The sequence below is a fragment of the Trachymyrmex septentrionalis genome, unplaced genomic scaffold (genome assembly GCF_001594115.1).
Source record: "Trachymyrmex septentrionalis isolate Tsep2-gDNA-1 unplaced genomic scaffold, Tsep1.0 scaffold29, whole genome shotgun sequence".
Lineage (NCBI taxonomy): Eukaryota > Metazoa > Arthropoda > Insecta > Hymenoptera > Formicidae > Trachymyrmex > Trachymyrmex septentrionalis.
Genome location: NW_017305451.1, coordinates 104,790 through 120,180, shown reverse-complemented (window position 1 = coordinate 120,180; position 15,391 = coordinate 104,790). Strand labels below are relative to the sequence as shown.

At 30.8% G+C, this 15,391-nt stretch overlaps 2 protein-coding genes across 6 annotated transcripts in view; both read left to right on the top strand.

Moving 5' to 3' along the window:
- The window catches only part of LOC108749434 (neutral ceramidase), a 67,824-nt gene extending 65,364 nt beyond the window's left edge, over positions 1-2,460 (top strand). For 4 of the 5 annotated variants that reach the window (XM_018488150.1, XM_018488151.1, XM_018488149.1 and 1 more), the window contains exons 13-14: positions 1,126-1,241; positions 1,420-1,642. In XM_018488150.1, coding sequence (XP_018343652.1) covers positions 1,126-1,241; positions 1,420-1,642 — 339 coding nt within the window. Of the gene's footprint in view, positions 1-1,125; positions 1,242-1,419; positions 1,643-2,214 lie in introns of those variants that run through there. The other variant, XM_018488153.1, reaches the window with a different exon arrangement.
- Positions 2,461-7,270: 4,810 nt separating this feature from the next.
- The window catches only part of LOC108749316 (neuromedin-U receptor 2-like), a 28,099-nt gene continuing 19,978 nt past the window's right edge, over positions 7,271-15,391 (top strand). Inside the window, exon 1 of the mRNA XM_018487923.1 lies at positions 7,271-8,291. Coding sequence (XP_018343425.1) covers positions 7,469-8,291 — 823 coding nt within the window. The 5' untranslated portion in view covers positions 7,271-7,468. The remainder of the gene's footprint in view (positions 8,292-15,391) is intronic.

Here is a 15,391-nt window from a genome sequence, read left to right as displayed (position 1 = left end):
AAAAATATATTTTTCGAATTAATAAGCTAAATAAACATTACTCTCAATTCAATCAAAAGTGGAACAACTTCATAAAATTTGTTTGAAATTTTATAAGTAAAAAAGGAAAGGTTTATATTAAAATATTATAGTCATAGCTTAAAATGTTCGGTCTTTTAATTCTTTTAAGTGTTGTAAAATAAAAGGCATTTGATGTTGAATATATATTCATTAATATTAAATGTTAAAAATATATTTTTTTTTGCCGATATTATTTGATTAATGAACAATTTTCTGTCAAATTAAAAAAATAATTTTACATCTTCTTTGGGAATCTGTTGACTTATGTCAGTTTTGATGTAAGAGAACAATATATATACTAAAAACAATATATATATTAAAATATATGTATAATATATACATATATATATTTTAATAATAAATTGTTATGTAAAATTATTTTATTTTAATGTCCAACAATTTTTTTAAGAAATTTTTCTTAAAAAAACACACTCGTTGATTCGACGAATGAATGCGAGAACGATCGTCGCGTTGATCTTTTACAGCGGAAATCGCCGTTCATTGTTAATCGTGGCATATCCGCGTTTTTATCGCGATTGAGTCACGCAATAAAAAGCAACGCGACGTTTTCCCGTGCACTCGCCTAACACTCGGAAAATAGGTTGCCTTCGATGACGCGGTGCGAATGGATTAAGTAATCATAAATTACCTTCTGGCTATAATTTCCGGCGGCGGAGGCGCGAGATGCATCGTGAAAGCACAGGTACAAATGAATCACAGTCCGTGACTTACGCGCGAGGTCAGTTTAAAACTTCTCTCTTCCCCCTCCCCAACCCCCACCTCCCCCGCCCGGCTCGTATTGATCGCTTAAGAAAACTTCTTTCGCACGAACGCTGTTTACGATATCTGACTGCGGTAAATATGTAAAACACGTCGCTTTGCAATTTCGTTCCAAATAAAGATCGTATTTTAAGGTAGAAGCAGCGAGATTCTCGTTTATCTTCGGGTAAATAGATATGTATACGCTTCGCGTGTTCGATTACAAATGAAGCGCAACAATAATAGATCGAGGAAGAACAAATTTGCACAGTTATACGATGATGTTATTTATTATTTCTATTGTAGGTCGCTGGTCACCCTCGTAACAATTTAATGACCGAAAGCACGTTCTTAACCGTGGAACGATTAGGCGATGATGAAGTTTGGATACCAGTAGCCACGGATGCCGATTGGGAGACCAAGTACGTGTATCAAATTGCATTATTGCGTACAACCATTTTGATGTATCTACATATCGGTGTAATTAGACAAATGTTAGAATACGAAACGCAATTCTTTCTTTTAACTTCTTTTAACTGTAGCTCATTTTTTACCTTTCATAGTGTAATAAATCATAATGGAACGTATATGGGCTTTTAGATTTCAATGGAAACGGACTTCTGTGATACTGGGGTCGAGTCAGATGACCATTACGTGGAAAATCCCGCAGGATGTTAAACTGGGCGAGTATCGCATCAGACATAATGGTTACTATCGCTATGTCCTTGGCGGCGTATATCCTTACTATGGTGTTACCAATCATTTTCAGGTAAGTTTCGGTGTATTGTCTCGTAAATATATTTGTTTACTATTATACATGTAAGTGCAGCAAAAATACTGTATAGGAAACGTTTTTTATATCAAAACTTTATATAGAAACTTACACTCAAAAAATAAATATTAATTTGCAATTTTATTCAATGAGTACATTTCCTCCTAATATAAACAAAAGAGCTTCACATGTTCATGATCTTACAAGTTAGAAGTTAAATCTTATTTCGACTATATGAATATTTTTTGTGCGTTTAAACACGATTTAATTTTTTAGCTTTGTTTATTTTAAAAATAACATATTTTAATCATTATATGTCTGTTTAGGTAGAATAATTTTAACAAGTGCAAAATCTATTCATTTATTGTTAAAAAATTGGTAATTAATGTTTAATTTAAAAAAATAAGTCTTTCTTTAAAAAGATATCTCTTGTGTGTACTAATACTTTTGTCTTCATTGCATACGTTAAAGGATGCAATACAAAGCTTATTAGTAAATATATAATTCTGTATTTTTTATATGCTTAGTGGAATATTTCAATCAAATCTTATTATAATATCGATTATTACGTAAGTAATCATGTGCTTATACAAATTTAGATATACTTATCATAATGATTACAGGTGAAAGTTCCTGCACCGAATATACGTCAACGCTATTATGGATGACACTTGACGCCATTCTTGTCCAATCTTGTATTTCGATTAGGAAATTATTACGCTTACTTCATAGTTAAATTAAATCTGTCTTACGTTTGTTTTACGTGTAAATAGATATTTTAGTAGAGAATAAATGAGAGCAAAAGAATGTGAATATGGGATGATAGTTTTTGTTTGGAAAATATCTTTACGCAACTCCAAATCCATTCTTAGTATGTGAACGTTTTGTGAATATTGCAGTTCACTTCATCAGAGCAGTTTAATACTGTATCTCAGGATGTTTTTTCAAGCTGCCCTAGAAGCGCCCTGAGACTGTCTTGAGACTGTCTTAAATTGTGGCGTGATGAAAATGTCTTCAGTGATACATGACTGTCTCAGGACGTCTCGTGGATACATGACTGTTGTCAAAACATCCTAAGATATATTCAGGATGATCCTGAGGATATCTTGTGCTGTCTAGGTAATGAAAGAGGCTGAATATAGAGAGGAAATATATTTCGCTTGTGAAAAGGATATTGGATGAAATGTTGCATTAAATATTGGATTTACATACAATTGTATGTAATTAAATATGTTGTGTCATTCTATAATAAGCATAAAATTATATTATTGTATTATTATAATTCTACGTATTAATGTAGAAAAATTTCATATCGATAGGTATTGCTTGATTTTGAGACATATTATATTCGTCATATATCGGCGCATACTTCATATTCCCTTTATCATAGATATCCCGTAATATCCCGTAATCGATAGCGCGGATCGTGAATGCTTTCTTAAAATACTTGCAAAGTACAGGCGGAAAAATAAAGTTTTTTTTTTTAATTAACAGTAATTCTAATTCAAATAGAAGAAATGCTTATTTAATTGTGACATTTCGATTACTGAACGTAATTCTACAATTGAATTCAATTTTCATTAATTGGATGCTACATGGCATATACCGGTGGTTTATTACCTCTAATTATAATTACGTTGTATCAAGTATTACATGTAATCTCAATTGAGAAAGTATAGTTTGTCAAACGGTATTATACAATAGTTTATCGAACGATGTCGTATTACGAGTATTAATTCATTAATCATGACACATACTTACTAATATAATTAATGCTCTGCAACTTTGGAGGGTATTGTATTCGAGAATTTTAATAATATATTATTTACAACTGTGTATACCATTTATTATTATTAACTATTATTTTACGTGCAATATCGTGCAAATCATACAATAACAACAATTTTTATGCCAATTTCTACTATATAATAGAAAAAGCAAAGCATTTTGCGTTATGATATCATTGAAATATAATAATGACATTTTCTTGCATTCTCATGTATCGTAAACTCGCATACAAATGTTGAAGGTATAAAATACGATATCGTCGAGATAAGTTCCTATTATACGAAGTAAAGCTTGAAACAATTGAAAAGCACAGGCAATAGGAAATAACAGATTTCTACCTGCCAAAAATCATTTATATCACAACACATGGTTTTGAATAGGTTGAAATCTATTGTTCCCTGTCCCTATTACCTGTGCTTTTTATTTGTATCTCATGCTTAATGCGATCTGTAAATGTATTTTTTATATTCTCTACGTTCTATTTCAAACATAATATGTTGATTTGAACATAAATGAAAAATATATTATCGCAATATTTTTTAATACAATATTTTTTATACAGAAGTATAATCTCCAAGTAACATATATTATTTTATATTTGTGTACACACACACACACACACACACACACATATATATATATATATATATACATATGTGTGTGTTTATATATGTATATATTTCTTAAAAAATTATAAAACATCCATTTTAAAGACGTATATGAATTAACATGTACCACTTGAGTCATGCAAAAGAATAAAATATTTTTATAACTTTTAAAACCTTACATAATTATGATTATTTTAATCACTTGTTGCTTATGTAATCAGATAATATGCAAATATGTTTGTTATTTATGGCATGTTCCGCAGAATGCAGTGCGTTCGAATAATTACATGAGAAAATGATCTTCCTTTAAAGAAAAATTTTCTCTCATGATAGATATGATTATAATTTGAATGCATCGTATTCGCGTTGCGCTCGTGATTTTAAAAACGTTTTGTTTATAACTCTAATTTAAGTTTTAATGGGTTGTTTGTAAAAGTCAATTTTTTTTTCTCTTTACTCGATTTTATTTATAAAGATTTAGTATCTCAACGTTTTATCATTATTTATTAATAATAATTAATTAATACTTAACAAAGTCCTAATAATGAATGGATCTTACGTTATTCTTAGGATAAAATACAACAAAGGACGGGAATGGTTGACTGCATGCAATGTTGCTAAAGATATTAATTAAGCAAGATAATTAAACTAGATGCGGGTCAGTTTCACAGTACGGTCCAAATGATCAATTAACGTAAAGGCTTAAAGCTTAAGAATTGTTAATCAATGCACACTATGCACTATTACAGGTGCTCGCAACTTAATTTGTATTTAACAAGTTGTGCTCAAGAGTATTATTACGATAGACTCTGACAAAAGTAACAGTTTTGATGTAGTTACGTTTTCATGAATTCTTTCTTTGCAGCAAGAATTGACGTACAAATTGCACGATATCGTTCGTAGAATATCAATTAATAATAGTGTATAGCAATAAATAATAAATTATCAAAGTTATCAAGTATACAGTTTCTTAAAAGTTATACAGCATGATTAAAGTTAAAGTAAATAGCCGACACTTTAGGTAGGCTATATTCATGCCACCCGGATGCCACCCAGGTATCATTTTATCCTTATTGCTTACCGAATAATAAATAAAGATAACATAATAAGGAGAAAGCATTCGGGTAGAAATCTAAACGTGCCCTTAAAATAAGAACCGTTAGTGAATGGAGAGAAGAAGGTTGAATGAATTGACAGTTTTCAGGATCATAGCGTAAAAATAAAGACAAAAGAAGTACAGTAAAGCACGGTAAATTGAGACGGACCAGAGTTTTAAGAGGGGAGAGAGAGGGACACTATCTCAAGTGTTAATTGGCAAAGGTGATATTGCATTACGGGCCTTAATGATGTCTCTGCAATCTTAAGGTTGCCGCAAATTGCGAAAGTAGAGACGAACGCCGACGCATTTTATTCTATTTTGATAACGCTAGCATCTTGGAATACAAACTATTGTAGAGCCATGACACTATTATCAGAACAAGTGCAAAGAATAATAATCCGTTTTAACGCGTAGTAATGATCTTGAATAATCTAATTATTTCTCACAAATTAATTTAGCAAATAAATATAAATTACGATAATATGTGCCTCACTACATAGGCGACTTTGAACTTATGTTATCGACAAAGCGCTTGAGAATATTAAAGTAGTACCATGTATACAATAGTTAATAATTTTATTTTTCCCACGGATAGCAATTTTATGTGTTGAACTGATTTTCTGTGCTGTTCGATTCGAAGCAAGTTTATATAGTTTCGACTTATGTATAAAGCGCAGGACACGTGTACGGAAATGCGCGCGATTGTGAATGGCTTCACCAATGCTTCGTAATTACTATTAGATAATTACTTATTATATTTGTAGATGAGTTTATAAAAATATCACAAAATCAATTTTGGCTATATAAGATAATCTTCAGATTATTTTGTTCTTCATATTTTTGCATACAGCGACTTTTTTTCATTATTTATTTTATATTTAAAAGAGTATGTTAAAATAAAAGAAAAATGTCAAAAGGATTTGCGAGAGAGTCAGAGAATAACCTGAACCACTGAACAAATGTATAAAAATAACTTAGTCTATGTGAGGAATGGGATAAAATCGCAAGTTTGTTTAGCATTTCGGCAAATAAATGTCACCATAAAGATTGAACGTGCTTATTTGAAGGAACAGTACACGAACTCTAAGCAAGAACTCTAAGAACTCTAAGATTTAAGAACTCTAAGAAAAAATAACAAGGATGCCCTTGTTATTATCTCTCATGACCCAAAGTAAAAGGATATAGAAGTAGGAAAAGGGAAATTCTGGTAGACGTGAAGCATCGAGAGACATTGGCGCGCCAGCGCTGAAGCTACCGCATAGATGGACAGCCGGCGTTCTTCGGCGCGTCGCGACGTCGACACTGTCGGCAGTCGTGATTCAACCGGCGTCCGTAGCGGCGGTATCACACTTTGCGTGAACGTCCAGAAGCAAACAAATCGCGAGCAAAACCGCGCAATCAGTCTTGAGTGGGAAAAAGAATCGTCACGTGCTCCCTACCTATCACATACACACATGAAGAAGTTAAATAAACAGCAATCTATCGACACGAAAATATAAAAAAATAATTATTTCGAATTGGCGTTTGATAAAAAGCGATATCGTAACATTGTTTCCGTCTTCAGTTCACTTCGTGAAACATTTCGTGAGGTTTGTGATCTCAAGCTCGTATATGCTTCAGTAATAAATGATAATAAGTTATCGTCCCATTTGAAACGAACTTCTATAGTAAATGTAGAAAGATTTATAACTTGAGTACAGAAGACCTATACGTAATTTCAACAACTTTTGGAAATTGATTTGCAAAATTAAATAAGATAAGTCGCAAGTTTCTTTCGTTCTTATCTTTTATAAGAGGCTAATTTATTTGCAACATTTATTTGCATGACAAAAAACTTAAATAGAAGAAGAAGATGATGAATTTAACGGTGCGTGCAAAAATATATTTTTATTATATAAAATTAATTGACAAATTGAAAGAACGTTTGAATTTCACTTCGAATTATTAGAAAAGAATTAATGATTACAAGTGATCCAGAATGTCAAGGAGCAACACGAACTTATACAGTAGATATAAGAGTATCTATAATTTCAATATACAAAAATAGGATCTATTCATAATTTTATTTGATAACTCTTTTGAGATTAAATTTCAAAATTAAGTGAATTAGACATCAAGTTTCTTTTGTTCCTATCTTTTCTATATGAGAGATTAATTTATTTATGATAAAATGATACGAAAAAATATTGAAACAAAAGAAAAAGAATGTAATGGTGCGCACAGCAGACCAAAACTTTATTGTACGAGACTAATCGATAACGATTAACAAAAAGGAAGAAATGTCCTGATTTTGCTATGAATTATTAAAAAAATTAAAAAATTATTAATGTCAAGGAGTAAAGGATTTTCCAAGTACACGCGCATCAAGTGATTGGAATTGCGATGGCCCACATCTTATCAAACAGTACTTACTTAAAAGCCAGCTATGATGACAATCTGGCGTTGTCATCGGAGCATTACTTCAATGATACGTACGTAGACATCTTAAGATCCACGAGCATGTCGTCCGGCTCATATCGGGATTCTCTGTACGTGGTGATACCAGTGACCATAATTTACGCGGCGATCTTCTTCACGGGCATCATCGGCAACGTCAGCACGTGCATCGTGATTGCGCGCAACAAGTCTATGCACACCGCCACAAACTATTATCTCTTCAGCCTGGCCGTGTCAGACCTGTTGCTACTGGTGTCGGGCCTGCCAGCGGAGATGTACCTGGTCTGGTGCAAGTATCCCTACATCTTCGGCGAGGGTTTCTGCGTGCTGCGTGGCCTCGCGTCGGAGACATCCACAAACGCATCGGTACTCACCATTGCTTCCTTTACCGTCGAGAGATATGTGGCAATCTGTCATCCATTCCTCTCGCAGACCCTATCGAATCTCTCCCGTGCGATCAAACTGATCCTAATAATATGGCTAGTAGCGTTATTGTTCGCACTACCACAGGCCTTGCAGTTTGGCGTAGTCCGACATAACGACCATCCGGACATGGTCATGTGCACAGTCAAGAGAATCATCGTCAGCCACTCGTTCGAGCTATCCACGTTCCTGTTCTTCGTGATACCGATGTGTCTGATCACATTTCTCTACGTGCTGATCGGCCTCAAGCTCAGAAAGTCGAACATGACTGTCCCAGGTAGAACTGAGTCGAGAAACTGCAGACATTATCCTGAACGATCATCTAGGAGAGTGTTAAAGATGCTAGGTGAGTTTTTGCGATGTGTTTGCGATATTTCCTTCGTTTCAGTCGGTACTAATTAAAAGTAGCATAATATCAATAAATAATCTCGTATTCAACAATATAACTTTTATATATCCTCATGCATTATACATTACATTTACATTGTTGAATCATTAATTACGAAATCTTGATATTGACTGCACCAATTTTATTCGGATGGCATTATATAAAAAAAAAAATTAAGCATTACGTCAAAAAATGTTACATTTTTGATTGTGGTTTTAGTTTCTGAGTAATTTTTAAATTAAAAATTCATTGACATAAGAACTCCGGATAAAACTAATAAGTAGCAAACTCATTGTCAGTAACGTTGTCAACATCACGAACATGTATGTATGTAGTGACGTTCACGCGTCACGTTTTATATTTCTAAGTACTTTATACTTTTTGTCCCTAGCGTTACAACGCTACCGTGTCGCTTGACAGTACGAGTACATATGAGAGTTATACTTTTATTTGCCAATTTTAATGAATATAACAATAAATGTGAAGCTTAGTGAAAATAGTAGATAAAATAGTTAATTTAATATTTTATATAATTTTGTATAATGAAAACGTAACATCAGTTGTTTCATGAATTATTTCGTTTTTACGTGCAAATACGTTAAACGAAAGTAACGTATAGTAAACCATAATTATCACACTATGTTATTGCAACCGCAATATTTTCCGTAATAATCGCGATTTTTCTAATACAAATGCTTGTTACAACTTTCATGATAAATGTAAAATGTCAATATACATTGTTGATAATAAAATATCGGTTATTAAAACAATCATTAAAAAATTAAGAAATAAAAACAAAAAACAACTTCTGTATGTAGAAAGACAGGATTATTTCCAGTATTGCGTCAAACAGTAAATACACACAATAAAAATTTTATATTTAAAAAAGAAAGAATTCCATAAATTTAATTTTCGTTATCACAACGGGATCATCAAAATGATCCGTAATCTAGATTTCTGTATGACTACGTCGTAAATTGTAATTGAGCTTTATGTGATATCAATCAGAAGTTTGAAGTCTCTTCTGTTGAATCAATTAGACTATTAAAAAACGTGTTAAAAGCACGTATTTGTAGAAAAAAACAATAAAACTTTTTCATATTCAAAAAAAATTTTTTTTTAAATAAATAAACGTATTAGTACATATTTTCACTTAAAAGTACTACATTTTAGGAGTACCGCTCTAAAATTTTAATTAAAAAATTAAAAATGAAGAAATTACACTTTTTTATGTTAAAATTTATTTTTTTTACGTGTACATGTTCAGAAGTTTTTTAAACATATTATTTGGCTCGTAATAATTATTAGGGATACACCGGATATCCAGAAAATATCCAGTACTATCCGGCACTTTGTTACTATCCGATCGGATAACTGGATATCACTAGTATCCGGGAATATATCTGGTTAAAATTTGATATCATCAAATTTAATTGTTGATTTTTTTCTTATACAAATATTCTAGAAATAAGCATGCATATTAATTCATGATGCTGTTAATAGTTATTTTCTGGGTATAAAATACTCAGCTCACTTCAGACTCAGTTTCACTTGTGTGTAAATGGAAAGCAACTAACATTTTATACATTGTTGTAAAATTAATTTTTTCTCTATAGGATTTTTTCTAAAAGATACTTTCTCGGAATCCGGAAAATGTCGGATATCCGACTCGAAGAAATTCGCAGATACCGAATATCCAATGTTACATTCTGTCCGGATATCCGATATCCGGTATCCGATAATTTTATGATCCGGTACATCTCTAGTTATTATTAATAAAACACATTCTATAATGTACAAATTATATTCCATATTTTTTTGTTCATATTAGACGAAGTTTTAGAATGGCAGCATCAATTGATCAATTTGATCCAAAGTGATATTCGTGAAACTTTATAAAATGTGACAACAAAGGGTTAACATATCAATTAAATGATGTTGCTCTATGTTATGTCAAAGTTTATATATACATGCACACATATATATATATATATATATATATATATATATATATACTCGTATTTATATATATATGTATACAGGGTGTTAAAATCTATTCAGCATTTATATGGTAGATAGTACACATTATACTAATTATGAGTGAAAAAAAACCTTAATGAACATAGATCGAAAGCTCAACCGTCTCTGACTCTCTGAGAGTACATTCCGTTTCATGCATAATGCGCATGATGCATCATTTATTCTTGTCGTTCACCGAATGTTAAACAAGGATAAATGATACATTATGCATATCATGCGTGAAACGGAATGTTCCCTGGGATATAAACATTTTTGTATGTTAGTATTATGAATGACTTACTAGTTTTTACGTGTTGCATGTGATGTTTTTACTTCAGTGTTTGTAAACTGCGTTCTGCAAGAACTCTGTAAGATTTTGTAAGAAGATGTCAAGCATGTATGGAAATGGAAGGAGAATATATGGAACACCTTCTGTAAATAAGTATAGCAAGTAAATCATTCGTGATGCTAACATACAAAAATGTTTATATCTCAGAAATGGTTGAGTTTTCGACCTATGTTCATTAAAAGTTTATTTATTGTCAGTATACGTTTATTCATTGTCAGTATACGTTTTACCGTATAAATGCTAAATGGCTTTTTTTTATCGCTCTGTATGTGGGCGCGCGCGCGCGCACGCGCGCCACACACACATATATAATTAAATACGCACCATCATATCTCACGGAACACAAATTTTACTTTATGCAATATGAAATACTGCCGCTAAAAATTACATGGAAGAAATTCTTAAATTAGAAAATAAAAACAATTCTTTAATTATGTTTGTGCTTTATTTTAATATAACGATTTTAAACATCGTAAAAATTTGGACAATTCAGGTTGAATTTGAACTTGGTACTTTTATAATTATACGTGACTGCTATAAATATCGCGAAATTAATATTAAAGCTCTGAGATATTCTCATTTTATGCAACGCATTATGCAAACGAAGATTATTATCCATGATAGTTAAAGAACACAACAATGCACTTGTGCTACGTCTGCACTTTTTAACATGTTTAATTTTATAGAATTTCGTCAACATTTAAAAAATTATATTATTAATTCTATATTGAGTTTATTTTGAAATCATTAGTCAAAATATTTTCTACTGAATTACATAAAATTAATATTGTGTATATATAATATATACATGTACATATATATATATACACACACACACGCGCGCGCGCGCGCGCGCACACACACACACACACACACACACACACACAAAATGTCCCGAAAGTTTTTGCCAATCGCTTTTGTGTAGATAGAGTGAATTAAGCTGAGTCGAAAAGTCCTGTACTATTTTGCAATTTTTGCAATAATTAACAAGAAACTAATTTACTAAAAATTGTTAAATATTGGTCTTGAATAATTTTTCACTCAAATACTATCAACTTTATAGAAAAGCTGCAAGAGACAAAAATCATTTATTGTCTTTTTATAAAGTTCTGAGAATTTTTTTCCGAATTTTTTCAAAATTTTTTAATATTGTATTTTCTCATGTTGGTAAAAATAAGAAAATGCAGTACTAAAAAGTTGATAAAAAATTCCGAAAAAATTCTTAAAGTTCTATGAGAACTCTAAAATAAATGATTTTTATCTCTTGCAGTTTTTTTGTAAAATTAATAGTATTTGAGTAAAAAATTATTCTTAACTATTTCATGTCTAATAATGTAATAAACAAGATCTTTAAGATAAATACTGAAAGGACATAGAACGATGTTGTCATTGTGTGAATTAAATATAAATTTATTTACATTTATTAAGAATGTCATTATATGTACGATTTAAACCACTGTGTATTTTTGAAGATTGAGACCATTTGTTTGTTTTATATTTATAATTTCTGAAATCAATCGTTTGTTAAAATATTTTTCCTCATCCAGAATTTCTGTATTGTCCGAATTCAATTTTGTGACTGTGATGCAAAGCGTATTCAGTGATAACAGAATAAAATTTAGAACTTTTACGTAAATTACTTTTATGTAAATTACTGTTACTCTTGTAATTAATTTCCTTGTCGTTTGACCCATGTAGGATGCATCACAATCCTTTCAATTTATTTTGTAAACAACATTTCTTTATTCTTTAGGCGTCAGATCTTTATAAACTTTTACAAATTTATTTAATTTATTCAAACTGAAAAATGCCGTTCTATATACATCATTATTAATTACATTTTTAAATTTTTAAATTTATCAGAAATACCTTGTACATATGGAATAGAGAATCACCGTTTTTTCATCGAGAGAAATGTTAATCGTTCAAAAGTCTGAAGTATGTTTGTCATTACACGTAGAATATGTAGTACATGTCGTATTATAATAAGTAGACAACAATTAAATTTAAAACGTAAAAGTCAAAACAAAATTAAAAACTAAATAAGTGAAAAGATATTGCAATAGTTATAAACAAAGTTGTTAATCATAATTTACTTAAAACTAAAATGTAAATATGATGCAAACATTTGTATCAGACTGCAGGTTAAAGGTAGCTATTATTATGCATTTATATGAAACATTTCAGATATTAATTGCTTGCCTAAAAAATATTCGTTATCAAAAATTTGATTGATGGAATATTCGCCCAGTTAAATCGTGATTAAAACGAATTTAAATTCTATACTCACTCAGTAATTACAGTGGAAGAATTGTTAATGTGACGATATTCTCTCGTTCTTAATTGTCTGCCAGTTTGCCTTATGTAGGACGCGTAGCAATCTTTGCAAATGTGTACAACATTTTTGGAGAGAATGTCCTTATGTATTTTTACAAATGAAACATTTGCTATTTCAAAGAAATATACTCTAGTAGCACAGTACATTAGCTATACATTAGTTAAAGTTGGCTGAACGTTATATTGGGGATACATTGACTAATATTTCTCAATGTAATAGGATATAATATATTGATTACAGAGGAAATTCTAATATTGTTAATATTGCATGTCAAGCATTACACAATATTGGCTTTACATTAGACAATGAGGATAGAGTGACCAATGTTAATAACATAAATGTATAATTAAGTAACACATTTATCAATCGAAGAAATGGTGCACATAAAGCAAGAAACTCATAGTCCACAGATTCCCGAGTCGAATTCCACGTAGGTAAGTAAATTTTCACTCAACTATGTTTAATATTAGCTGTACATTATTTCCCAATATTGGCGAAACATTGGAAAACAATGTACAGCTAGTATTATAAACATTGGGTAAAAGTTCGCTTAGCCAGGACGGACGTATGTTTACTTTGATCCGAGTGTTGCATCGTCTGAATATTTTTGAAAAGTGTAGTCGACTTTAAACGTTGTATTATATCATCTAATAAAGTTTATATATATTTTACTCGAAACTTATTTGACGTAGACTGTCCGAATCGTCTTCAATCACGGGAGTCGTGCCATAAACAAAGAAGATCTTTATTGGTTGTACATTGTTTTCCAATATTGCGCCAATATTTTGTACTACTAAAGTACCAAGTTATATAAATGGAATTTATTGGTCTAATAATCAAACACAAACGGTAATAGTCATTAATATTTATAGTTTGTGTATATGCGGCTGGAATTAAATTTTATTGAGCAACTTGTGTTCTTACTTTACTAATAATTTAGTTTGGTTTCTTTAGCTGGATATACGCGCTACATTACAAATGACAGTTACAAAATAAAGAGCCAATAATGCTCTTTGTAATAATTTATATTTTTACTTATAAACTTAAGTTATTTTTTGAAAGTTTAAAATTTTGAAATCTAATAAAAATTATAAATGCCATTCTGGACACGAGGCTTGAAGTGCGCAGTGGAACGTCCATAAAAAAAAAGTAAATAAAAACGCATATCATTGCATAAATCAATCAATACCAAATTCATCCTTTTAATAAAATTACTTGCATAGTTAATCAATTTTTAATATTTATCAAACTCAATACACAATTTTTATGACAACAGCTATTTACAGCTGTATATGAGATATGCATTGGGAAACAAAATTGGGAAGTGCAGTGTGTTACGACTTTCTTTCTTTCGAAAATAAATTAGTATAAAGTCTTTAATGGATAAAATTATTCGTATTGCTACTGATAAGTTCTTTTCATATTTGACCTGCCAAAATGTATAATCTCCGTAATGATTCGCAGTATAAAAACAACATAGCATACAACGGCAAAAGCAATCAACGTTATAAAAAAAAGGCAGTAATAATTTGCAACTGAAACTTTTTTAATAAACATGTGTAAAGTAATATTTGACACAATGGAATGCGAATATAATGCGCGCGAGTGTATTACGAATTTTTAACACTTTTTTTTTTAATTTTCAAGTTTTTAGTTTTGCGAAATAGATTTGTAACCATAGCAAGTTACTTTTTGTTCATTTTCATAAGTATGTTAATTAAAATAGAATAGAAATTATTCACTTTACAAATTTAAATTATTTTTTTAATTTAGCACGAATCGATAAATTGAGAGTATACTATAAATAACTATATACAGTTGCGCAGTTAGCTATAAATGAAGTTAGCATAAAAAAGTAATAAAAAAGAAACAGTTAATTCCATTACTGTTCATTACACGATTCCGATAGTCATACTATAGGTGGACAAACATCGTTCAAACTTATTTCACATAAAATGTAAAATATGTATATGTATATTATACATTTACACCTATATATATGTATATTATATATTTACAGTGTTGCATGCTATACTATTTCTCTGGACAAACAGATAGTATATTCCTGTATTGAATGAGCAAACTCGATAGTCCAGCTCGTCGTGTCGGTTATTTTTCCGCGATCAGTACGTCTTGATGAAATATTGTATTTGTTCCATAACTTATCGATATTCTTCCTCATTGTACATTATTAGTTTAAATAGATGTGTCGCTTCAAAACTATTGGCTCCCGCACACATAACGCGGTAACGTTTACCGCGCGGCGGAAGTTGTCACACTAGCTAATAATTCTATGTTCTTAAGTCGGCTTCATCTTGCAAAACTTATAGAAATAATGTAATACTACTTTCG